The 25,564-nt window shown below is 48.1% G+C and overlaps 2 protein-coding genes across 11 annotated transcripts in view; one reads left to right on the plus strand and one right to left on the minus strand.

Annotated features, from left to right (window-relative positions):
- Rnf214 (ring finger protein 214) overlaps nucleotides 1–1,078 on the minus strand; it is a 39,559-nt gene extending 38,481 nt beyond the window's left edge. For 2 of the 7 annotated variants that reach the window (XM_038323672.1, XM_038323671.1), the window contains exon 1: nucleotides 520–763. In XM_038323672.1, the coding sequence (XP_038179600.1) occupies nucleotides 520–536 (17 nt within the window). In that variant the 5' untranslated portion in view covers nucleotides 537–763. Of the gene's footprint in view, nucleotides 1–519; nucleotides 764–920; nucleotides 946–974 lie in introns of those variants that run through there. The other 5 variants (XM_038323678.1, XM_038323676.1, XM_038323674.1 and 2 more) reach the window with 4 other exon arrangements.
- A 113-nt stretch (nucleotides 1,079–1,191) lies between these two features.
- On the plus strand, nucleotides 1,192–25,553 carry Pcsk7 (proprotein convertase subtilisin/kexin type 7). Of its 4 annotated transcripts, none has more exons than XR_005284641.1 (17): nucleotides 1,192–1,659; nucleotides 3,106–3,227; nucleotides 3,720–4,199; nucleotides 4,749–4,883; nucleotides 5,491–5,656; nucleotides 7,390–7,480; nucleotides 8,819–8,873; nucleotides 9,331–9,469; nucleotides 10,202–10,302; nucleotides 12,686–12,853; nucleotides 13,366–13,473; nucleotides 13,886–13,988; nucleotides 21,870–22,026; nucleotides 22,732–22,826; nucleotides 23,060–23,141; nucleotides 23,606–23,699; nucleotides 23,954–23,999. XR_005284641.1 is itself a non-coding variant. In XM_038322328.1 (17 exons), exons 3-17 carry the CDS (start codon nucleotides 3,732–3,734, stop codon nucleotides 24,682–24,684), a joined length of 2,346 nt encoding a protein of 781 aa, XP_038178256.1. In that variant the 5' UTR covers nucleotides 1,195–1,659; nucleotides 3,106–3,227; nucleotides 3,720–3,731; the 3' UTR covers nucleotides 24,685–25,553. The 4 variants fall into 4 exon arrangements, 3 of the variants coding, with proteins under 3 accessions (XP_038178256.1, XP_038178255.1, XP_038178254.1); XM_038322328.1 differs by lacking the exon at nucleotides 23,060–23,141 and adding an exon at nucleotides 24,337–25,553 and having other exon boundaries at nucleotides 1,195–1,659; nucleotides 23,954–24,071; XM_038322327.2 differs by lacking the exons at nucleotides 1,192–1,659; nucleotides 23,060–23,141 and adding exons at nucleotides 1,666–1,931; nucleotides 24,337–25,553 and having other exon boundaries at nucleotides 23,954–24,071.
- The last annotated feature ends 11 nt before the right edge of the window (nucleotides 25,554–25,564 follow it).

Consider the following 25,564-nt stretch of genomic DNA (forward strand, 5'->3'; position numbering starts at 1 on the left):
GTTTCCAAGAACAAGTCATACCATACTGGACCATCTCCACGGGGTGTCTTTTACCTTGTCAGTGTTCCTTCCCTATGGATGGGGATAGTCTGCTACCTGCCAGGGATAGACTAGCCAGTTACCATTACGGCAAAACACGTTGCTACTTGGTAATCCAGGGAGACGCGTTTTTATTTTTATTTTTAAAAGCGCCCTTTATGCTGCAGAATAAACTCGCCCTTCTACGATGAGAAGGTGGTGAAGGTAGGATTAGTTCACATTCCTGTTCTTATTTTGACAGTATCACAGGAATACCTCCAAACCCAGAAGAGTGCATAAGAGCAGATACCGAGTCAGGCTCAAATAACAGTCACAGCTCTGTGCCTCAGTTTCCTCTCATAATAAAAAGCTTCAGGGTGAAAATGGGCCCTGAAACGCCATTGCTGTCTCGGATGCAAACACTCTGCATCCAACAGGGTAGGGACCATTGCCTCCAAGAGGGAACAAGGTCTGGGCCACGGATGCCCGCTATACGAATACCTTAAGGCAAGGGTCATACGTGAAACTCCGCGGCTAGAGCCCAAAGCGAGAGGGGTGGGGGTCGCACATCTGGCTGGACAGTCAGTCCAGTATGCCCAAGGGAATCCCGCAACCCGGTGGCGGTCACCAGCCAGGCGGCGACGCAGAAGGGGACAATGGGGGGAAGCAGCGCCTGGTGGTCGCCGCCACTCTTCTTCACAGGAGACCTCCGCTACGCCGGCCGCTAGCACCGGCCAGCGGCACATCCACCCCTGCCCCTCGGTCCTCACCGGTCGCCAGCCCCCGGTTCCCCCGTCCCACTCCCAGGCCGGGCTCCCGCCCCCGTCCCCGCCACCCCCTCCCCGCCCCCCGCCGCGCCCCCTAGACCCGCCGCCCAGGCCCGCGCGCCGCCCCGCACACACCTCCCGCGCCGCGCCCCCGGGGAGCAAAGGCGGGGGGGGAGGGAAGGGACGCACCTGAGCGCGCGGAGAGGGGGGGAGGGGGCGGCCGAGCCTGGGGGAGGGGTCGAGCGCCGACCCGCGCGCGGCACCTCCCACTTCCGGCGGCGCGAGCGCAGGGGGCGAGGCCGGGGCGGCGAGAGGAGCGGCCCCGCGGAGTGCGCGCCGCCGCCGACGGCGCCCTCTGGCGGCTGACACGAGCAGCGCCCGGGCCGCGGGAACGCCGCCGGAGAACCCTGAGACACAGAGGAGCCTGAGGGGGCGCGGGCCAGAGAAACTGCGACCCGGTAGAGGCGGAAGCCGCTCTGAGGAGGTTACGGGGAAGAGTCAAGGCCATGGCCGTCCGAGGGAGAAGAGAAGAGCCGCGAGGGGTGTTTAGAGGTCGGAACCGAGACGGTCCTTTCAGAGGACGCCATGAAGGACGAAGGCCCTCTGGTGGAGGGGTTCTGTGGCGGAGGACTGGAGGACGCGGGGCGCCGAAGCCCGCACAGCCCGCACGGGACTGCGGCGGAAGCGGTCGGCGGGCATCGGCAGAGCGCCCGGTACTCGGCTCGCGGCGGGGCGAGAGGTCGCAGGCCCAGCCGCTGATTGGCTGCGACGCCAGGCGGAAGTGATGTTGCTGTCAGTGGCTCCTCTGGCTCCCGGGAAGCCGCGAGTTTCCGCAGGGAGGCGGCGGTGGCGGAGGAGGAGGAGGCTGCTGCGGGTGAGTTGGAGAGTAGGTGTAGCGGGCTGGACCGCGGAAATCCGGGTGGCCTTGGACTGGAGCGGTCGGCACATGCGGAGGAGGAGCTGCGCCGAGGGCACCTTGGGACCTGGCGTGCTCTTCCCCAAAGGGACGGGGCCTCTGGGTCTGAGGTTCCGGGTAGCATAGGTCCTGATGAAAGAGGGGCGCATTGCACAGAGCAACCAAGGCTGCTGCGGAGGAGCCGCCTGTGTAACCCACGTTCTCTGCTTGCCCTGGTTCATTTGAGCAAGGTGAAGGGGCTTGAAGGGCAGTGGTTAAAGAGCAGAATCTTGAACCGGGGAGATGTCCTTCTTCCTTGATAACTAAATGCTGTTTTGATGGGCCTAGTAGTTGAGGAATGGGAGGGGGTCTGCTCTCGGAACCCAGAAGCCCGAGGATAAGGGCTGCTATGCCCCTGGGCGACAGGGAAAGCTCGGGTTCTTTTGCAGAAATCTGTGGTGGAACCTCCAGAGACTGTAGGAGCTTGCCTGGGTGAGTGGCTGCTCTCTAAGCAGATTCTGGATTTACTTCTGTGAAGGCCGGGGAAGACAGCTATCCTGGGACAGTCGGAGGGGCAGGAGGGATGTAAGAGGGAATTGCCCTGGAAAGTAAGGGTATGGTGGCCCTCACATGTAATCACAACAGTAGAGAGGTAGAAGCAAGAGAACCGTGAGTTCTCAACTGTTTATATAAAGAAAGTAAAAAAGTGGAAACAGAGAAATCAAGGGAAAGGGATGAGTTACATTAATGGGAACTTTCGGGAGCAGAATGCTTAGTGGCATAAGTTCTCTCCCTTTCCAAGGAGTCTTTGGTAAGACAGTACGTTTTCTAGAATGTTCTAAGTTGGCCCCATCCGAGAGTGTGTGTGGGTACTAAGACTGCTCCAGGGAGGGCTCAGTAAGAAGTAGTGGCTTCTTCAGGAGCTCAGGAGCCCACATGAGCCTTGTCCCTTTCCCCCACAATGGCCACAGTCACTTGCTGGTTCTGATTTGGCAGTTCTCTGGGTGGTGTGCCCTCAGTGAAAAGCCGACTTGCTGAGACTTCCTGCCAGTCAGTCCCACTCTTGCAGTTACCCACATGCATGTATGCCTGCTAAGTTTTATTCTCTGTTTTCTGCTTGATTTCCCTGCCTGGGTTGCTGTGGACTGTATTGCTAGTTGCCTGGTAATGGGGTGCTAGCCTTTAAGTCCTGCTGAGCTTTTAGAGAAGCAAATGAGAAGAGAATGACATGATAGGTCAGGAAGTGGGGTACCTGGTTTTCGTATTGATGGGGCCGTGTTGTGACGGACCTCTTCCAGTCTATGACTAATTTTACATCCCTGAGATGAAGCTTAACATTGCCCACTGCTCTGTCCTGGCCTTCACTACAGCTCCTGCCTTGCTGGCTTTAGTGGGACACTTTCCCTCCATTCTTGGGGCCCACAGGTCTGCAGCTTGTGTTCCCAGTCAGCACTGCTCACAGTGAAGGTGACACCTTTCCTCCATTTTCACAAAATGAATGTGACATGGTTACCCAGACCAAGACCTAAGCTTCACAGAGAGCCCAGGTAGGCATGGGGCCCCTGTGGAGTCAGAAGTCAGCTTGGGAAAAGATTTATGTTGTCTCTAAATAAGAGGGAGATGGAGCCGGGTGTGGTGGCACATACCTGTAATCCCAAGCAGAGGGATTTGAGTCCATCCTGGTCTACATACTGAGTTCCAGGACAACCAGAGCTACATGATAAGAGTCTGTCATAAAAGAGGGAGGTGAGGTCCTGATGCTTTCAGTCATGGGAGTGATGTGTACTTTGAATACCCTGAGTGAGCTGCCTGAAACCCGTGAGCACTTGGATGATGCGAGGCTATTGGGGCAGCAGGGATGGTCCATTGTGCTGCGGAAGGTCAGCTAACCCTGGGGTTAGCCCTGGCTCATACTCCAGCTTGGGGCTAACATTTTGATTAGTGACAAATGTAATTGGTAACTGACAGACCATAGCTACTCTGTGATTCCTGCAGTTGCTGCCTCTTTCTTTGCTGATGTCCTTTCCCTTTGTCTGCAGCCTGCTGTTCTGATGCCGAAAGGGAGGCAGAAAGTCCCACACTTGGATGCCCCCCTGGGCCTGCCCATCTGCCTCTGGCTGGAATTAGCTGGGCTTTTCTTTATGGTTCCCTGGGTCATGGGCCTGTCAGAAGCAGGTGGGCTTGACACCTTGGGTGCAGGGGGGCTAAGCTGGGCCGTACATCTGGACTGCCTTGAAGGAGAGAGGAAGGAAGAGAGTCTGACTCAACAGGCAGATGCTGTGGCCCAGGCAGCAGGGCTGGTGAATGCTGGGCGCATTGGAGAGCTCCAGGGGCACTACCTCTTTGTCCAGCCAGCTGGGCACAGGCAAGCCGTGGAGGTGGAGGCCATACGGCAGCAGGCAGAGGCTGTGTTAGCCAGGCATGAAGCTGTGCGCTGGCATTCAGAGCAGAGGCTGCTGAAGCGGGCTAAGCGCAGCATCCACTTCAATGATCCCAAGTATCCTCAGCAGTGGCACCTGGTAAGTACAGCTCAAGTAGACAGGGTCTGCTCTGGTATGCTTTGACTGATGGGCATGTCTGTGGACTGAGAATAGAGTTTGATCTCAGCCCATACCTTCGCTGTCTGCCATGATGAGCAGTGGAATGCTGAGGGTGTGTGTGCTTGCTGCGGCTCGTCTACCTGGGCTCCTGTTTATCCTTCTGCTTTCTGTCCCTTTGGCGGAGCTGCTTCACCCACTGTGCACCCCTGTAAAATGGAGAGTGTAGCAGCATGTATATGAAGCACTCAGAAAACTGCCTTACACATGGTAACTGCTAACCTTATTGTATAATAATTACCACTTAGCTCTTTTCACCCCGAGTTACCAACAAGTGATGCCAAACTTTCTTGGAGACGAAGGAATGGAGGGCAGGGCTCTTCTGTGCCGTTCTGTTGTTGCACTCTGTTCGCTGTTCGCCACTGACTTACTGGTCTGTGGTCTTTGTTTGGTAGAACCAAGGGAAGGGGTAGCTTTAACTTGTCCCTCTGGGCCGAGCTATGTGTCCCTGGATTTCTTTCTCTCCTACAGAATAATCGACGGAGCCCAGGCAGAGACATCAATGTGACAGGTGTGTGGGAGCGAAATGTAACTGGGCGAGGGGTGACAGTGGTGGTGGTGGACGATGGAGTGGAGCACACCGTCCAGGACATTGCGCCCAACTATGTGAGTGGCCTGGAATGACCCCCTGCTGCCACATTACTCCTTCTCTTTGGTGTTACCTCCATTTTGTTCCCTTTCCTAGAAAGTGCTGTGCCAAGCCAAACATCCTGGCCAGGAAGGGTGGAGGGTGGGTGGTGTTTTTTCACTCTCCTTTCTCAGTCAGCTTTCCAGGCTGGCAGTTAAGGCCCACAAGGTGACTTTTAGTCTATAGCAAGAGCAATTCCAGGCAATACTTCCTGCTTCCTATTGTTACTGCTCCTTCCCTGGGTAGCAGGGAGTGGCCTTATAGGCTACTGCTTTCTCCTCAGAGGTTCTGAAAACTGGCTAAGGTGTGTCTTTTAGAGAATCTGAGATCTTTTTTATCATGGGTTTCCCCCAAGCAGTGAACAGAGTCCTATACAGACAAGAGAGAGCTTTGCTAAAAGCCTTGGCCCTTCTCAGTTGTTCCCCAGTGTCCTTGGCTCCTATCTCAACCCTTGTTTGCTCAAGGTGATGGACTTGCTAACTCTAACTTAGAAGTGCAAATTCCCAGTTCCTTGTTCTCTCTGACATTTAGAAACTGACCCATTCTAACCAGTAAGTGACCACTGTTGGCCCCTCAATGTTTCAGAGCCCAGAGGGTAGCTATGACCTCAACTCCAATGACCCAGATCCTATGCCTCACCCTGATGCGGAGAATGGTAACCACCATGGGACCCGGTGTGCAGGAGAAATTGCAGCTGTGCCCAACAACAGCTTCTGTGCAGTGGGTGTGGCCTATGGGAGCAGAATAGCAGGTAACTCATGCTTCCCCTATCCTTGGGAAGCTCCTAGGACACAGTGGTCATTTTCTGTTCTCTTCCCCATTCTGAAAATCTCTTTTTCCCATCCTCAATGTAGCCTACAGTAAGGAGTAAGAATTTGTTGACTTTTCAGGGCCATGGTATTTCAAATGGGCTTTTAAGTTTTAAATAAATAACAGTATTTATTTTATAGTATAAAACAGATAAACGTTGAAATGCTCCTGTTTTAGGCTGGAGGTCCCAAGCTGCACCTGCTCAAGTCTTCTTCCTGTTTCTGATTATGGCCCATATCACTGTACCAACTCCTTTGACCTGACTATGCTCTGTTAGTGTTTCTTGTTTCCTTTTTTTTTTTTTTTTTGGTTTTTCGAGACAGGGTTTCTCTGCAGCTTTTTTAGAGCCTGTCCTGGAACTAGGTCTTGTAGACCAGGCTGGCCTTGAACTCACAGAGATCCGCCTGCCTCTGCCTCCCGAGTGCTGGGATTAAAGGCGTGCGCCACCACCGCCCGGCTAGTGTTTCTTGTTTTTGTGAAGTACTTTCTCATCAATTGGCCTTCCACAACTCCACATCTATGGAGGCTGCTCTCCGAGTCCCACTTTCCAGTCTCCTGCTCTCCATTCTCTCAAGAGAGCCTAGTCTCCAGCTGGAGATAGTTCTATGGTTCTTTCCTCTCTGTCTTGTGAATCAAGGGGGAAAGTATGAGCACTACCCCTGAATCCTGGTGAAAACCTGGGAACCTACAACCTCAACTGGCTGTAACCCTCATGCTCTCCAGCAGGGGGCCTCAGCACTCTGCAAATGAGACTACGGAAGAGGCCAGAAACCCTCAGGGTTCAAGCCCCTTTTGAAATTTCCACTTGTCCTTACCTTGTCACCACAATGTGGCCAACTCCATTTTAGATGGGGATAGCAAAGATAATGAGTGCTGTTCACTTAATTCCTTTATTGTGTCAAGCACAAGCTAGGTGTGTCATGTGACATGCCAAGCTAAGAGGAAATATAGTGCTTCCCACCTCCCAGGATCATTAGATCTGAGTTCAAGCATGATGGGAAAAGACACCTTTGAACGCTAGGCATGGTGGTATATACTTGTCTAGCCAAAATCCCAGAACTTGGCAAGTAGAGGCAGGAGGGTCAGGTTCATCCGCTGCTACGTATTAAGTTTAAGGCAAACATGCTTTCTGAGACCCTGTCTTTAAAAAAACAAAACATTTTTGAACTAGTAATATGTATATATTATGTAAGGATCCAGACTACAAAAGAGGGGTTGATATGTAGCTCTGTGAAATGTTGTCATGCAAGCATGAGGACCTGAGTTCAATCCCAGGCACCCGTGTAAAACGCTGGAAATGAGTGGGTACTTTTATGATTCCAGTGCTGGAAGACAGAGACAGATGAATCCCTAGGTTCACTGGCCAGCCAGCCTAACTTAATTGGCAAGTCCTGGGTCTCAATAAGAGACCCTGTGTCAAAAACAATGAGGGCTTTGAAGAATGATACCTGAGATAGACCTTTTGCCTCCAAACACACATATATACATATGCACACTAATACATTATACCCCCACACATGTTTAGCCATGAAACATGCACACACAAAAGTACAAAAAACATATAGGGGAAAGTAAGTCTTCCACACAGACCTCCCTACCACCTGGCAGCTCACTTGGAGAATATGTACTATTTCTAGTTTCTTAGTCAGGAGCTGGTGTCTCTTCAATGCCCAGGTATCCGAGTGCTGGATGGACCACTCACAGACAGTATGGAGGCTGTGGCATTCAACAAGCACTATCAGATCAATGACATCTACAGCTGCAGGTAAGGAGAGCTGCAGGTGAGAGGGTGAGAGCCTGGAGTAGGTGGGACAGATCTTCAACAGAAGCTTAGCAAAACAGGCTGCCTGTGGTGTAGCAGGGGGTTCGTGCTTGGACTCAGCTAATAGGGCTGTTTTCCTCATTTATCTAGATCCCCAGCCCCGGGTCCTCAGTGTTAAACACTCATTACTCTAGTAATCAGGTTGCCACACAGAATGCCCAACATGCCTACATTGTCTAAACTCACAAGGCTCTTCGAAGAAAGTGGGCTGAACCTCAATGCCTCCTTCAAAACTGCACATGAAGCTTTAGACTGTGGATCAAGTGGCTGGATAAGAGGAACTTAGGGTGGGAACCCCCATTCTTATTGATGGAGCCTATTCTTCCCCATAACTAATACCTTTCTTAAATTAAGTTTAATTTATTATTAGTGGGAAGGGGTTGCATGCCCATGCCATGGTCAGACAGAGAACTACTTTGTGTAGACAGTTTTCTCCTTCTACTTTTATATGGCTCCAGGGATCAAACTCAAGTCAGTAGGCTTACACAGTAAGCACCTTTACTGCTGAGACATCTCATAGGCCATACTCAGGAACCAAGAACTTGCCAGGCATGGTAACACATACCTTTAACACATCCAGCACTCAGGAACAGAGGCAGGTGGATCTCTGAATTTGAACCAGCCTGGTCTATATGAGTTCTAGGACAGCCAGGGCTATATAGTCAGAACTTGTCTCAACAACAACCAAGGGGGGTGGGGACTTAGAGCTGGAGAGACGGGTTGGTGACTAAGAACACTTAATGCTCTTGCAGAGGACCTGGTTTAGGTTCCCAGCACCCACATGGTGGTTCACAACCCTCTGTCACTCCAGTTTGAGGGTCTCTGATACCTGGCCTCCTCAGGCAGTGTGCAGATGTTGTGCTTGTACATACATTGTACATACACTCACACACATAAAATTTGATTAAAAAAAAGATTTAAAAGCATATGTAATTTGAACAACTGTAATCATCGTCTATTACAACCTAGTAGTAGATCTGTAGATCACAGGAATGACCCTGCTCCTATTCCACTATGTACCTTCTGCTTCCTGGGACTGAGAAAGAGAAGACAGGATAAAATCATTCTAAATTGGGGAGATTTCTAAATAAAAGAAGAACTTTTTACTTTGATTTTTCACTTTGGAAGAAAATGGACCCTTGACACCATGTGTCTTTTAATCATGGGGTTCCTTGGGAGAAGAGTAAAAGCTGCAGGCAGAAGAGTGGTCTGGTAAAGCAGGGAGACCCTAACTGGGTAGCTCCAATTTGGTTCCACCCTTCCCTTTGCATATTTCAACAGCTGGGGCCCAGATGATGATGGGAAGACAGTGGATGGTCCTCACCAGCTTGGAAAGGTAACTGAGGTGCATAGAGACTGGGAAACCTGACATCCTCTTCATTCAGTTCTAGAAGAAACACCAGTCAAACCCTCTTCCCACCTCACCCTCGTAGTGCCCAGATTGCACCATTTAGCATAGCTGTGCCATCCATCCTTTCAAGAAAGAGTGTGCCTTACTCAGGATGGGACCAGTGGAAGGAATGAAATAGCTTTCAACTTGTTTCTCTTGACTCTCACTCTGGGTTTCTGCTCCTCGCCCTGCTCTGTCATCTGATAAGCAGAATATATTTGTCAAATACTCTTTAACTCTTAGCTTTCTCCCACTTTGTGTCTGTGCCTAAATCTCCTTCCCCCTTGCCCAATGCCCTTTCCATTTTCCTTTTCTAGAAGTGGGAGGAGAAGAAACCTGGTCCAATAGGTACAGGTTTTTTTATTAGCTCCTTGACTAATAGCCTGACATTTTTGTTCTTCAGGCCGCCTTACAACACGGAGTGATGGCTGGTCGCCAGGGCTTTGGGAGTATCTTTGTGGTTGCCAGCGGTAATGGGGGCCAGCACAATGACAACTGCAACTATGACGGCTATGCCAACTCCATCTACACTGTCACCATAGGTAGTGGTCTAGAGACTGGGGGTGGGGGCAGCGGGTGATTTTTGCATCTCACTTCACTGTTTATCTAAACGTATAACCATGGTCATTTCTTGGAAGTCAGATAGGACTAACCCAGCTCCTGCACACTCTCAGAACTTCTCTGACACATGTTCAGCCATTCCTCAGAAATCACCCACCTGTCTCCACTACTGTTAGGATGGGTTTGATCTCCTCTCTGGTCTCTTTCCATGGCCACTGGCTTGAAGCTGCCTCTGGCTACCCTTTAACCTGCATTAAGGACGTTTGGCTTACACTCCCAATCATAGAGTTTGTCATTCCATTTTTATTATTATTTCCTTATTTGACTTTGTACCTGATTATAGGCTCCTTTGCATTAGCCTTGTAGTGAATCCCTAGATCACAAGAGAGTGTCCCCACTGCTCTCTACCACTGCATACTACTTCCTTCCTACCCCTTCCATGATGTGGCCTTTTCCACATGTCTTTAATGTGGCTCACAGTAGATCTTAGTAAATGTTGAAAACAAATGACTAAGTACAGAGGCAGAAGGCCACTGATTTTGCCTGAAGCCGGTGGGAAGAGTGGTATGGTGCAAGAATTCCCTCTGCCAGTTGAGGCTGCCTGCCCACATGCAGATGAGGACTGGTCCTTCTTTCAACTCAGGGCAAACCATATGGTGCTAGCCATAGGAGTCACTCCTTAAGTGAGCGCCTATCTCACTTTTTTGTGCCAGGTGCTGTGGATGAGGAGGGACGGATGCCTTTTTATGCAGAGGAGTGTGCCTCCATGCTGGCAGTTACCTTCAGTGGTGGAGACAAGATGCTTCGGAGCATTGTGAGTGCTTTGGGGACCCTTCTTACAAGGTTTCTCTCTGGCATCTATGCGGTGGTGGTAGGGTGCTTGAAGACAAGGGCTCATCCTGTACCCGAGGCTGGCTTGGGATTCCTACTATAGTTCAGACTGGCCTTGAATTTACAAGCCATTTTCCTGCTGTGGCCTCCCACATGTTGAGAGTACAGGTGTGATGCGATATACCTGGTAAAACATTTCTTTTTTTTCCTCTCCACCCTGTTCTTGAGATAGGGTCTCATATAACCTAGGCTCACCTTGAATTCACTATATATCTGAGAATGACCTTGAATTCCTGGTCCTCCTGCATTAGTGGTTTTGATCTTAAACTTTTTAACTTGGTATTAGGATCCATGTGGTAGAATTTGGACTTTTACTACTTTTTGTGGGCTGAGGTCATGGTGCAGTGTTGTTCAGTCCCTTTATAAATCCTAACTACCTTGTTCCTCTCAGGGATGCGCAGCATAGGAAGTTGGAGCTAGCTTGTATCAGTGTGACCCCATCCTTCCCTAGAGCTCTGATTAAAGCCAAAGCCTGAGAACACACTTCTGTAGCCCACACAACCATTGAAGGACTCTAGGACCTCTGCTGGGCACTAGCCCAGCCTATATAAATCAGGCCTCCTAACCACAGTCCTAGAGCACCCTGTATGTTGTCTCTGTTGCCACTAACAGTGTCAAGTGAGAACAGAAGACTCCAGGCCAGAGCTGGGCAGGAGCCAGGTGGTTGTAAGCTTTTGCAAGTGGCCAGTTGGGAGGTCTCTGGGGCCACTGGGAATTAAGCAGCTTCATCTTCACACAGAGTCAAGTTTATTTTCCAGAATGAAAAGTTTGTTGTGCCAGTAAATGACTTCTGGTCAACACAATGTTCCAAGGCTCTGTGCCAGTTGACCCCCACCCCAGGGAGACCAGGGAAGGGAGCAGACAAAAGTGAAAAGCAAGGTGCTTGCAGGCAGCCTGGGTTCTACTAGCCTGTGTTAGGAAGGACAGGAACTTACTCTGCTCTTTACCACCCAGCAGAGCTCTGGGACCTGCCCTCTCCTGCCCCCTGCAAGGGACCTAAGAAGGCTCTATAGCAGAGTCACTGTTGCTCAGCATGGCCTGCCTTTGCCCTCCCAACTCAATGCAGTTTCTCACCCCCACCCTCACCCCCACCTTACATCTGAACTATAATTTGTCTGGATTTGAAGAGTGAGTTTATTCAGCCAAGTTCCCATCTTTGGAATGCCCTTGCTTTGGCAACCTCATGTTTGTGTGACCAGGCAACTGGATGGAGCTGTGCCTCTGAGGGTAAGGGCCAGGGGAATAGGCTTCCCACATCTGGCTTCTTGCCCAGGGAGCTTCCCTAGCTTTTCCTAGTGCTGTGTGATGTTCTTGCCATTATGGGCAAGTTCACAGACTTCACATCTGTACTCTAGACTATCACTGTGGGGCTGTTTCCTTAACAGGAAAAAATCAATCTGCTCCCTGGCATCGACCGGACTTCCTTTCTCGTTAAGACTACAACTTGGCTTGTCTTTCCCTTCCTTTGAGAGTGCACAGTGTCTGAGTGAAAATTACATCTTTTGGCAGCTGTTGTAACAGCTGGGAAGGGGGGCTGGAAATGCAAAGGCATCTCTTGCAGAAGTTGGCATCCCGGTATCTGACCCAGAAGAGAAGTTTGAAAGAAAAAAGTTCTAGCCTGTACTGGCTTTATGTGAGGGAGCAGGTTTAGTAGGGCTTGCTCAACTAAATGTTTGATGCGCTTTCATGATGGGACATGAAAAGAACTTGATACCAAATAGATACTGTCTTTTCCGACTTCCATGTCTCGTCTGAGAAACATGAGTAGGAAAGAGGGCTCACAGAAACCCAACCAAGACACCAACCAGAACAGGAAAGCAGCTTGTCCTGAGGTTGGCCTATTGGCCAGTTGTCTAATAGTGCATGGCAGATAAGGCATGGTGATACTGAAACTAGCAAGGCTGCAATAATCTTCTTGGGGAACGTGCTCTCACCAGTTACTGTCCCATTTCCAGCTAGGACCCAGTAGCAGCTCTGGCCACTTCTTTGGCTAGCTGGGTTATGGATAGTTGGGTAGAGAATTTGGGAATGAAATGATAAAGAATTAGAGGAGCAAGAATCAGGAAACTCCTGTACCCACATCTCACATGCCTATTTCCTTTTCCTACATTTGTGCCTCTAAAGTCACTCTTCAGTTTCTGCTATCTAGGGATCCCAAAGGCCAGAGGACTAAGGGTCTCCTATGCCTGGCCCTCTGTGCATAAGGAAAGTTACAGCTCTTGAAAGGGCATGGCCACCTGTTTGGAGGATTGTCCTTTCTCTAGTGTCTAACCCCTCCCCATTCCTTATCTTATTCCACTTTGCAGGTGACCACTGACTGGGACCTTCAGAAGGGCACTGGCTGCACAGAAGGCCACACAGGGACCTCTGCTGCAGCTCCTCTGGCGGCTGGCATGATAGCCCTCATGCTGCAGGTGCGGCCCTGCCTCACATGGCGGGACATCCAGCACATCATTGTCTTCACAGCCACCCAGGTTAGAGCCGGCAACTAGCTAGCAAGTGCCCAGCCCACCCCATTCCAGGGTTTGACTGTCAGGATACTCCAGGCTCAGAATGTCTCAAACGTTGGGTGGGGTATATGAAACACGTTCATGGTGAGAAATGTACAGCATGGGTGCAAGGACCATCAGTATCACAGAGCAGAGCCCACCCATCCCACTTCTTCTCAGGCCATTTACCTAAGATGAGCTCTGGCAGGACACTCTCACTTGGGAGCTGGTTCTTTTGGCTCCTTTTCAGGAAACAGGCCACTCAGGTAGTGAGATCGTGAGGCTTTGATCTTTTATCTCAGCTTTTTTCTTTCTTTCTTTCTTTCTTTCTTTCTTTCTTTCTTTCTTTCTTTCTTTCTTTCTTTCTTTCTTTTTGAGGGAATTTATTCATTCCCAGTCACCTCGGTGTGAAGGTCTGGACTGAATTTGTTGGCAGGCAGATGGAGAGAAGGGAGTCCCGCAATGCTAGAGATTCACCAGTACCTCTGTTCTTTCAGTATGAGGATCATCATGCAGACTGGCTCACCAATGAGGCTGGCTTCAGCCACAGCCATCAGCATGGTTTCGGCCTCCTCAATGCCTGGAGACTCGTCAATGCAGCCAAGGTGAACAAGGCGTGGGCCAGCAGGACACCCTGCAGAGAGAGACTAAGGGAAGGCTACCTGATGCCTAAACATTGCCTGGCATTTTACAGGCACTTGATCACTGTAGCCCTCATCCTGGCCGATAACCATCTTATCAGTGAAATACAGAAGTTCCCAAGCTGCTGAAGTAGTGCTTGAATATAGTCAGGGTATCAGTAGTTCTCCCCTTCCATTCTAGGATGCCATTTTCTGATTCCTTAACTTGGTGTTCTCAGGAGCATTTGGGGTACAGAAGGAACCTCAAGTGAAAGGGTGGGATGACAGAAAAGCTGGAGAGTTAGACCTTAAAGATCTGCGGAGGGTGGGTGTAAGAATGGAATTACAATATTACAGTAAGCTTCGTTTGTTAATTGCTGTCTCTTTCCTTGAATAGATCTGGACATCTGTCCCTTACTTAGCCTCCTATGTCAGCCCCGTGCTAAAAGAAAATAAGGCTGTTCCTCGGTCCCCCCATTTCCTGGAGGTGCTATGGAATGGTAAGCCTTCGGCACAAGGGGTTAATCTTAGGTCCACGGCTTGAAGCCAGTGATGGGGAAGCTATGCTAAGCTCATCCTCCCTGCCCAGTTCTCCCCCTTCCTTCAGGAGCTGAGCTGCAGCCAAACCTGTGGAGTTTTCTTTGACCATTTTAGGGCATGTTGCTGCTTCTGAGTTGGCTGGCCCCCTGGCTGCTTAACAAGACCTTTCTCCTGAGTTCCTAATAGAAAGGAGCTGTGAGCAATGCTCTAGGAAGGCAGTGGGTAGAATGGGAGTGGGGCTCTGGGAGCCTCAGCAGGAGTTGAAAGAAGTGCCTTTGACTTTCATGCTAAGATCTTGCCAAACGGCCCTATCCAGCCTGGTGGCCTCAGCATGAAGGAGAGGAATGTGAGACTTTGGTTCTCAAGCTCCTCCAGAAAAAACCAGATGCAGTCTCTTAGGAGTGAGACAGGCATAAGTATAGGCCCCCTGGGTTAGGGTTGCCTACTATCATCTGCTCTTACTCCATGACTAAGGTCGCTAATGAAGAAGTAAAGGGCATCTTCTAAGCCAGGGGATGTGGTTGTATGTTGAACACAGAGGTGGAAACCCTTCCAAGAGAAACAGGAAGCTAGATGAAGATGTTTTGCTCAGTGACCCTCTGCCTGCACGGTTTCTGTTGTTTTCGTGCTTATGATAGAACCCAGTGCCTCATATTTGTTAAACACATCCTCTGTCATTAAGCTCTACGCCAGCCTTTCTGTGTTCACATTGCCCAGTTGTTCCTACCCTTAGCCTCATGGACCAATTTTTTTCCCTTGAGAAATTTTGACAAGCAGAGCTATTTGCTACTTTTTGTGAATGTTGAGGTATGTTGTGCCTCACTTATGTCAAAACTCTGTCCTTATTTTTCCTGTGCCCCTTGAAAGTGCTCAAAACAGAGACATGGTGTCTAAGAGAAGGAATGACCAAAGGAGGAGGGATCTTGGGTGGGAGGATGGGGCAGCTTCTTTCCATGGAGGCTTCAGTGAGAAAGGTCAAATGCCTTTCTCCCTAAGCATATCCCACTCCTGCCAGTTTCCCTGTGCATGGAGGGAGACCTAGGGCCTAGGGAACACATTTTTCAGTAAAAGGCATGCTGTCTTGGGAAGGGCAGAAAACATACCCAGGAATGTAGTTCTGGGAAGCCCCTGGCCCTCACACACTGTGGGATCGTGAGCCTTTTAACCTTTACTCCATCCAGGGCTGTTTCCTGCACTTGTATCAGATGACCAAGTAGACTTGGAGGGTTAGAGACCTCTCCAGCTGTGTCATCCTCTGTTTCTCATTATCAGGGAATGTTGCCGCTTAAGTCTGACATTTTCCATAGGTTAGAAGGCATCTGGCAATTGCTTGCTGGTCACTAGAACATAGAAAGGATAGGTGTTCTGATAGAAAGAGTGGGGTGTAGGGAAGTGAAGACAGCGGGATGCAGAAGAGGGAGGTAAAGATCCTGGAGTCTGACTAGTGGAGTCCTTTACCAGGGTGGTAAGCAGACCTACCTGCCCACTCCGAAAGCCAGGGAAAGATACTTCTTGCCCTGAATACATTCAACCCTCAATAGAACAAAACAGAACAGGAGGTGTAAGCCTGAAGACTGACTGGTGGTTGAAAAAGTGAAATTCACATGGTACTGAATTGAGCAACTCAGCCACCAATAGTCTAGACACCAATCCCCTGACATCCGAGATGGTCCAGACACTCATCCCTGACAGCCACAATTAATCTTATAACCCTTACAGCCATAGATAGCACAGACCCTATCCCCTAGAGCCAAGCCATAGTCTTCAAGCATGATCAGGCTGACTCTAGGTCTGGGGCTGGAAGCAAACTTTGAAAGGCAGAGGGAAGCTGAGCATGGTGATACCTGTCTGTAATCCTAGCACTCGTGTGTCAGAGGACAGGAGAATCACTGCAAGTTCATCTTGGTTTATATAGTGAGTTACAGGCAAGCCAGGGCTGCAAAGAGGGACCCTGCAATCCCAGAAAAAAAGGGGAATGGAGCCAGGCAGAAGGAGCTGAGCATCCAGACAGTAGCAGAAGAGGTGAAACAACCCTAAAGGGTTCAGAGCATTGTTAATAAGAACTTTTAGCCATAATGGAGATGTCCAGATGTATGCAGCTATTGAGTCAGTTGGACATTTCAAATGTAGCTAGTGTGACCAAGGAACTGAACGTCGCCCCCCCCCCCCACCCCAAGACAGGGTTTCTCTGTGTAACAGCCCTGACTGCTCAGGAACTCATTCTGTAGACCAGGTTGGACTCAAACTCACAGAGATTCACCTGCCTCTACCTCCTGAATGCTGGGATTAAAGGCGTGTGCCACCACTGCCTGGCGTATTACACAACTTCTTGTCGTACACCACCACCACCATTGTTTCCTCCCTCATCAGAGCTGCTGTGTTGTTTGACTTCAGCTCCTTCCTACACATGATTTCTCCATTTAAATCATATTCTGATCCCTCATGAAATAAGTAGAAAGGATAGAGATGTCATAGCTTCTACTAGATTATGGAAACAAACAGAGCTTGGTATTTTCTGGATAGAGGATGAAAGGTTAAAACGGAAAAAAAAGAAAAATAACAAACTTGCCAAAGACAATAATATATTTAATATGTGATATAGAAGATGACCATTTTCTTAAAGTTTCTAGTGCTGTTAAAACTGATCAAGGCCAGGTAGTGGGGGCGCACTCCTTTAATCCTAGCACTTGGGAGGCCAAGGCAGGCGATCTCTGTGAGTTCGAGGCCAGCCTGGTCTACAGAGTGAGTTCCAGGACAGGCTCTAAAGCAACAGAGAAACCCTGTCTTGAAAAACAGAAACAAACAGACAGACAAAACAAAACAAAACAAAAAAAAACACTTGCTTTGTACCTGGCACTATGTTCTAGAGATTCAGAGGTAAGACAAGACTACTCCCTCCTGTAGACATAGAAATAGTACCATGTCATGTGTGCTGTGATAGACACAATGTAGGGGCTTTGAGAGCTCAGCAGAGACACCCCATCTGCTACTAGTGAAGACAGGGAGGCTCAAGGAAACTGCTCACTGACGTGAGTTTTGCCAATATACTAGCCAGAAGAAAGGGTGAGAATAGAGACACCAAAGCAGCAGGAGCAATGTGGTCAAGGGTGTCTTCAGGGAGCTGCATGTAGGTCAGGATGGCTGGAATACAGGCTATAAGGGAAAAGAAGGCCTAAAACTAGAGTGTCGGGTGGTGCTGCATGTGCCGTGGTTTAGCCCCTATACTTTTTATCTGTCTGTCTGTCTATCTATCTATCTATCTATCTATCTATCTATCTATCTATCTATCTATTTTGAGGCAATGTTCTTTGAGTAGCCCTGGCTGTCCTGGAACTCACTTTGTAGACCAGGCTGGTTTTGAACTCAGACATGTGCCTGCCTCTGCCTCCCATATGCTAGGTTTAAAGGTGTGCACCACCACCACCCAGCTTTCACCTATACTTTATCTTGAAGGCTACAGGGTCTTTGAAATGGGTGGTCCCCAATGTCTGGAGTAAGGGTGTTGAGGAAAAACTGGAATAGCTCCCAGACCTCATTTTACACATACATACAGAAATCCTTACTGGTGAAATGAATGATCCCTGCCTGGGGAATCCCTGGAAGGAGAAGAAATGGAAGTCATTCATGAAACAGGTCTATTGGCCATGTGTTGATAATTTAAAATATTGCTGGGCAGTGGTGGTGCACGCCTTTAATCTCAGCACTCAGGAGGCAGAGGCAGGCGGATGTCTGTGAGTTCGAGGCCAGCCTGGTCTATAAGAGCTAGTTCCAGGACAGGCTCCAAAGCTATAGAAAAACCCTGTCTCGAAAAACCAAAAAAAAAAAAAAAAAAAAAAAAGATAATTTAAAATATTCATTCATTGTGAAAATATATAAGGAATTGTTCTTTGTCATGACAAATACTCTAAAACCAAAGGACATTTAAAACTGTGCAACTGACCTTGGTGGTATAATCCCAGAAGGCTGAGGCAATAATACAAGTTATTACCTGTGGGTTACATAGCACATTCAAAGCCAACCTCCCTGGGCAACTTATGTAGTAGTTGAAGAGATGGCTCTGTGGTTAAGAGCAGGTGCTGCTTTTGCAGAGGGCCTGAATTTGTTTCCCAGAACCCATGTTAGGCATCTTAACAGCTTCCTGTAACTCATGGGCAGTTAAATTCATATACCAACTTACAAACATGTACATAATTTAAAATTAATAAAATAGGGGTTGGAGAAATAGCTCAGTAGTTAAGAGTGCTTGCTGCCCTTGAAAAAACTCAGATTTGGCTCCCAGAACCCATGTGGCAGCTCACAACAGTCTGTAACTTCAAAATAGGGGATCTGGTGCTCCCTTTTGGCCTCCATGGGCACCAGGCATACATATGGTACACATACCTATAGGCAAATACTCATATATATAATAAACTTATTTTTCTTTTTTTAAAACAGGGTTTCTGTGTGTAGCCTTGACTGTCCTGGAACTTATTCTATAGACCAGACTGGCTCCAGACTCAGACATCCTCCTGCCTCTGCCTCCCAAGTCCTGGGAATAAAAGTTTGTGACACGATACCTGGTATACTTTAATTCTCTAAAATCTTTAAATATATATATTTATACACACACACACACATATATATATAATTTTTTTTTTAATGCTGAAAGTCAAGCATTAGGGGCTGGAGAGATGGCTCAGAGGTTAAGAGCCCTGGCTGCTCTTCCAGAAGTTTTGAGTTTAATTCCCAACAACCACATGGTGGCTCACAACCATCTATAATTAGATCTGGTGCCATCTTGAACAATAAAAAGGGCTTAGAATAAAGCTTTGGTGGAGCACTTAGCATACAACAGGCCTTGGGTCCAAACCCAAGTACCACAAAAGGAAAATACATGCTGTGCTTTTTGATAGAAAAATGCAGAGGATGATTAGGAAGAAATAAGGAAACAGAAAGACAGCTTTCTCAAGAAGTCTGATAGTGAAGGAGAAATAATATGTAATACTTCTGTAGCCTTAGTATTTGTTAGGTGCTGTTCTGTACACTTGAGCTATACTAATAACCCTAGGGCCAGGTCCTGTTACTAGCCTGAGTATATAGATAAAGCAGATAACTCAGTTTTCAATGTTAGAAAGTGACTACAACTGGTTGTTTCTTTGTTTTGTCGGTTTATAAAATTTTTTATGTGTATGAGTGCTTTGCTAGTTTGTATATCTGTTTCCTCATGTGTGCCTGGTGCCCTTGGATGCCAGAAGAGTGCACTTAATCCCCTGGGATTGGAGTTCTAGATAGTTGTTAGCAGCTCTGTAAGTGCTGAGAATTGGACCACTGAGCCATCTCTCCAGCCCTGAGCCCATGCTTTTGACTAGTAGGCAGAGGGAAGTGAAGAGTGGCAAAAGGGCTCATGCATGGTTGGTTTTTGTTGTGGGAGGAAAGACACAAGGAGGTGAATAACTGGACTGGTGTTTTGACTCTTGCCTAAGTTTTATGAAAAGGACAAGAAAGCAAAGGGAATTAGAGATGTAAACAATGTTGGCATAACAAGCCGTAGGATATTAGGAAGCCAGGAAACAGGAATGGAAGGGCCACTTCCAGACATGGTAGGACAGATGAATATGTACCCAGAGGCAAGGTGGGTAGTAACCAGTGCTTTCAAGGAGTATGGGCGCCTTTCATTTTTACTTTGTTCATCCCTTTTCTAACATAACTTTGACTAATGTTTATTTCTTATATAATAAGCACGCCCATAATGGCAGTCACTAAACCATGCTGAAGTTAACCTGCTTGGGGTATGCTTTCGTAGTAGCTGGGTGACTTGGGGTAGAGAAAAGTAAGTTATGACCTTGGTGGTTCCTATAGACATCAGTTTCTTAGTGGTGAACCAGAAATGACACTCAGGGGCTGGAGAGATGGCTCAGCGGTTAAGAGCATTGCCTGCTCTTCCAAAGGTCCTGAGTTCAATTCCCAGCAACCACATGGTGGCTCACAACCATCTGTAATGAGGTCTGCTGCCCTCTTCTGGCCTGCAGGCATACATGTACACAAAATATTGTATATATAATAAATAAATAAATATTTAAAAAAAACAAATGACACTCAGCCAGGAGTGGTGGAGCACACCTTTAATCCCAGCACTCAAGAGGCAGAGGCAGGCAGATCTCTAAGTTTGAGGCCAGCCTGGTCTACAGAGCAAGTTTCAGGACAGCAAGGGCTACACAGAGAAATTCTGTCTGAAAAAGCAAACAAACAAAATGTAAATCCCTTCTCATCTTAGCTTCCCTATACTTCTCACTCTCTGTCTTTCTTGTCTGTAAAATTAAGGTGTCACTCTTAGGAAAAGATACTTTAGGAAGAATTATATCTCACTGCAGTCTAATCTCTTAGTCACCAGTTGAGTCTCCCAGTTTTTTAGTTAAAATACTCATAGATTTGTAGAAAGTTGCAAAATAATGAGCATGTAAATCTCATATACCTTTCCCCAATGTTAATGTCATATAATTATAATACAGTATCAAAGCCAAGAACCTGATATTGGAACAATCCATAGAACATGACCGGTCTTGTTAGTTTTGCATGCATTCAGCATTTGTGTGTGTGTGTGTGTGTGTGTGTGTGTGTGAGAGAGAGAGAGAGAGAGAGAGAGAGAGAGAGAGAGAGAGAGAGAGAGAGATTCTGTATGTATATAGCTCTGCGATTGATCATGTGTTTACTTTTGTAACCACTGCCACAGTTAGGATCTGTAGTGTGCTCTCATGGGACCCTTTGTGTTACCTCTTTATGGCCTCATGAACCCCTGAGAACATCTGTTCTCTATCCCTGCAGGTGTGCTACTTAGAGTTACAGAAGTGTAATTATGCAGTATAAATTCTTTTGAGATTAGCTTTTTCTATTTTTCGGTTTTTCGAGACAGGGTTTCTCTATGTAACTTTGGAGCCTGTCCTGGAACTTGCTCTGTAGACCAGGCTGGGCTCAAACTCACAGAGATCTGCCTGCCTCTGCTTCCCAAGTGCTGGAATTAAAGGCATGCACCACCACCGCCCGGCAAGATTAGCTTTTTCATTCTGCATGACTTCTTTGAAGCATATCCTGTCTAGTAGCTTTGTAAATTAATGTATTGTCTTCCATACATGAGAATTGTTTGTTTACGTTTGTTTACCTCTATCCTTTTAGTGCCACTTCCCCTTCTTTTTCTTTGGTTTTTCAAGACAGGGTTTCTTTCTCATTTATTTGTTTGTTTGTTTGTTTGTTTGTTTTTGTTTTTTGAGGCAGGGTTTTTCTATATCTTTGGAGCCTATCCTGGAACTAGCTCTTGTAGACCAGGATGGCCTTAAACTCAGAGATCTACCTGCCTGTGCCTCCCGAGTGCAGGGATTAAAGGCGTGCACCACCATTGCCTGATTTGCCATTTCCTCTTCTAGAATGTCCTCTGCTAGTCTGAGTTGATTTCCTTATTCAGCATGTCTCACTGCTGTGTGCCTCAACTCATCTAATATGCCCCATATGAGTTATGAGTTATGCATATCATTTTTCTGTTTGCAGACAAAGGCAGGGACTATATGCACTTCTCTTTATATTTCCTACATCTTATGCTGTACCTGCAATGTGGGAGGTGTGTGGTGGATGGGTTTTAGATGGATGAATGATGGGGTACTTATATCATCTTGGCTGTGTTGTCTTTCTAGCTAGACCCAAAGCTAGATGGGAACTTGACTGCATCACTGCATTTTATTTGCTAGTCTACATTGTACCAAAGATGTTTATATGTGGCTTCAGTACATGCGTACTTTGTATATGGTGGGATGAAATGAGGGCGTAAGTGCTTATGGGCTGGTTTCCCAGCTGCCAAGCCTGACTTCCTACAGTCAGCAGGATGGACCTGGAGATGTCGGGGCTGAAGACTCTGGAACATGTGGCAGTGACAGTCTCCATCACTCACCCACGACGTGGCAGCTTAGAACTGAAACTGTTTTGTCCCAGTGGCATGATGTCTTTGATCGGCGCGCCCCGCAGCCTTGACTCGTATGTACACCTGCCCATAGCCTCCTGAGTTTTCTTTATAATAAGGGCTTTCTCAAGAAACTGATACTATCCTAAGACACTGCACCACTAGTGTCCTTAGCAGCTGGATACCATGGGCCATGCTTTTTTCAAGTGTTTATAACATACTTGCATTATATTCCTGCATGGGTTCCTCTAGCCCTTTGGAAAGCTAAGTGTAGTAGTATGGCTGTAGTTGTAGCACTGGGGAGATTGATAAAACAGGAGGACCATGAGTTTGACACCAGCTTGGGCTGCCTAGAAAGACCCGGTTTCAAAAGCAAACAGCTGAAAGTATGGCTTACTTGTAAACATTAGTTCAGCATGCAAGCCTCAAGGGCTAGCAAGGCGGAAAAAGGAACAGCATATACCATAACCCAGCACTCAAGTTGTAAAGGTGGAAGAGAAAGAGAAAGAGCAGCTAGGGCTTTATAGCAAGACTTATCTAAAAGAAAAGAAACTTAGATCTGTGGATTTCCAGGCCTGTACTTTCTCCATGTTTTCTTTTACTACACACAAGGAAACAAGTTTCTCATACCCCAAGATCCCAAGAACGGGGTGGCACTTAAGGACTTCTCACAGCACCCTCCCAAATGCTTATAGTTAGTTCCTTATGTGTTTCTGTTCTGGGGTAAGGTTAACTGTCTGTGCCAAGCCATCCATGTGTTCTGCTATGCTCTTTCCCAGGGATCCTAATGGCTTCAATGACTGGACCTTTTCCACTGTGCGCTGTTGGGGGGAAAGAGCAAGAGGCATCTACAGACTGGCCATCAGGGATGTAGGTGAGCCTTCCTGTCTTACACTACCATGTCCCCCTTGAGTTTCACACTCCCCACAAGGAAGTGTTCCATGGGTAATATAGGTAGGGTTGCTGTTGGTAAAGATGGCACATGCCAAGAAGTATGTCCTATCCTAAAAGTAGGCATTGTCCCTAAATGCCTCATGTATGTCCCTAAATGCTCATTTATACTGCCTCTATATTCCTTGGAGAAGTGACTGATGCATTTTTCCTCAGGATAGCAACAAATATTCCTTGTTGAAACCACATTTCAAGCCCTTTCACATATAACCATCCTTCGGCCAGCCCTGATAGGCAGGTAAGGGCAGGACAAATTTTCACCATTTTGCTTTTTAGAAAAACTGAGGTCCTTAGGTTTGAAGTGACTTGTATAGGATCATGGTAGCAGTGAGAGTTACAATAGCAAGAAAACCAACTATCTGCAGTATCAGCATGGAGATTGGAATGGAACCCAGCCTTCCCAGCTGGTTCCAGTCAGTTTAGGTATCCACTTGACTGGCAGCTTTTGAACCTTTAATTTAATAGAAGGACGTTTTTTCCTTTGAAGGAAAATCCCAGATGAAACCCCAGAGTATGGGAGGCAAATGCAAAACACTGCTTTCCATATGCCTTCAACCTTTCTCTTCTGTCCCTAGGGTGCCCTATGAGGGGGTCTGCGGGACACAAACTGTGGCAGACTGTGTGGTCTGAATCCCTTTGGGCGGATGGGTGGGATGCATGGCCAACAGTACACAGCTCATGGCTACCCACTTACTGCCCTAGGAGATGAACCGCTCCAAGTGGGCATCCTCCGGCAGTGGCAGCTGACCCTGTATGGCTCTATGTGGAGTCCAGTAGACATCAAGGACAGACAAAGGTAGGTATGACTGCATTCATCAGAGGAGAGAGAGGGAGACGGCTCCTAAGGGCTGGGGAAGAGGTGCCACCGAGGGAGCCCAATCTTCTGAACCCCAACTGTGCTTCGGCTTAGACCAATGACAATGGGCCAGGAACCCAGGGTACTCCTGTACTCCCTGCTCTGGGGCTTCCCTCCCTCTTCAACTACAAGATAGAGGGCAGATGGTATAGGTGCCATGTTGGTAGTGTGTCTTTGTCTTTTCTTTCCTTCAGTCTGTTAGAAAGTGCCATGAGTGGAAAGTACCTGCATGATGACTTCACTCTGCCTTGCCCACCAGGGCTGAAAATTCCTGAGGAGGATGGTTACATCATTACCCCTAACACACTCAAGGTATAGAGACCAAAACTCCAGCTACAGCTGTCAGGGCTATCCTGGGAGATTTGGTCCTTGGTATTAGGCAGGTGAACTGGGGAACGTGGGTCCCTAGCATTACTCCTAGCCTGTTAGCTCCCTCATTGAGGACAGTACCTGTATGTGAGAAAGGCTTGAGCAGTGGTTAGGTTGGGAAGGGTCCTTAAAAGTGAGAGACTCCCCGGGCTCATGCTTCTAGGCTAGAGCCTGTTGCTAACACTGTCAATGTTTGGATTTTCTCTAGACCCTGGTGCTGGTGGGCTGCTTCACTGTCTTCTGGACCATTTATTACATGCTAGAAGTATACTTAAGCCAGAGGAACATGGCTTCCATCCAAGGTTGCAGGAGTGGACACTGCTCCTGGCCCCAACGGAGCCAGAACTCCAGGGAGGTGGGGACAGAACTAGAATCAGTGCCTCTATGCAACAGCAAGGACCAGGATGTAGTGGATTCAGAGAACGGGAGCTGCGCTACCACCTCTGGCTTCCTGGCCCCAGAGCTGCTCGGTGAAGGGGACTGGAGCCTGTCCCAGAGCAGTAAGATTGTCCAGGACTGTCCTCAGTACCAGTCCAAGGATGGGCAGATCTGCTGACCCCAGGGCCCAGAGTCCTCCATGTGCAACAGGCTCTTTCTAAAATTGGTGATGAGGCTTCTAATCATGGATGCTCAGGAGAGAAATGGTCCAGGTAGTGACATCTGGAACCCAAGGTCTCTGAAGCATTCTTGGTACCCTCAGGAGGGTGAGGGCCATCAAGAGCAGTGGTAGAGGACTGGTGATCATAGGCTCTTCCAGCTGAGCTTTGCTGATGAGCCTTGGCACTCCCATCAGGCAGCCCTTGATCTCACCCCTCTGAGGCTGGTCAGTGACCTAGGCCACCAGGATCTCCACCCATTCATGAGTTATACAGGTCCTTGTGTACCCAGGAACGCTCTCAACAGAAGTGTCACTGTACAGAGGGCCCAGAGGAGAGGCTGGCAAAGCCTGGACATGCCTACCCTGAAAAGAAGCTGCCTTCATTACCCTTTGCTGTGCACCTGGTCCAAAGCCAACCTCAAGCCTGCCCGTCTCCTCCACACCACACCCTTCCTGCTGAAGGAGTGGTGAAGGTCCTGGGAGACATGAGTCCCAGCACCCCTGCTGCCTCGTTGGGGAAGTTGTCCAGTAGGACAGCAGAGAGCTGACACCAGTGTTGTCAAAGACAGCTTGGGAGCCACTGCCTGTGACCACCCTGTCTTCCTCTGCAAAGCGCTCAGGGAAATGGCCTTCGTTCCTGAGGCCAGCTGTCTGCCTGACTTTTCCTCCATTCTTGGCCTTCCCCTTCCCCTCTTCCGAGCTAATTGTTAATCTGAATTTTTTAATGCTAAGATTTGATTTTTACTTGTCACAGCAACATTTTGTTGAATTTTTTTCTGCACAGCTTTTCCAAAATAAAAACCAGAAGTATAAAAAAATCCAAGCAATTCCACTGCTT

The sequence above is a fragment of the Arvicola amphibius genome, chromosome 3 (genome assembly GCF_903992535.2).
Source record: "Arvicola amphibius chromosome 3, mArvAmp1.2, whole genome shotgun sequence".
NCBI lineage: Eukaryota > Metazoa > Chordata > Mammalia > Rodentia > Cricetidae > Arvicola > Arvicola amphibius.

Coding starts and splice junctions, on each gene's coding strand:
- Pcsk7 (XM_038322328.1), top strand. CDS start 3,732: ATGCCGAAAGGGAGGCAGAAAGTCCCACACTTGGATGCCCCCCTGGGC. Junction 7,481..8,818: donor AATGACATCTACAGCTGCAG/GTAAGGAGAGCT, acceptor ATATTTCAACAG/CTGGGGCCCAGATGATGATG. Junction 9,470..10,201: donor CATCTACACTGTCACCATAG/GTAGTGGTCTAG, acceptor TTTTTGTGCCAG/GTGCTGTGGATGAGGAGGGA.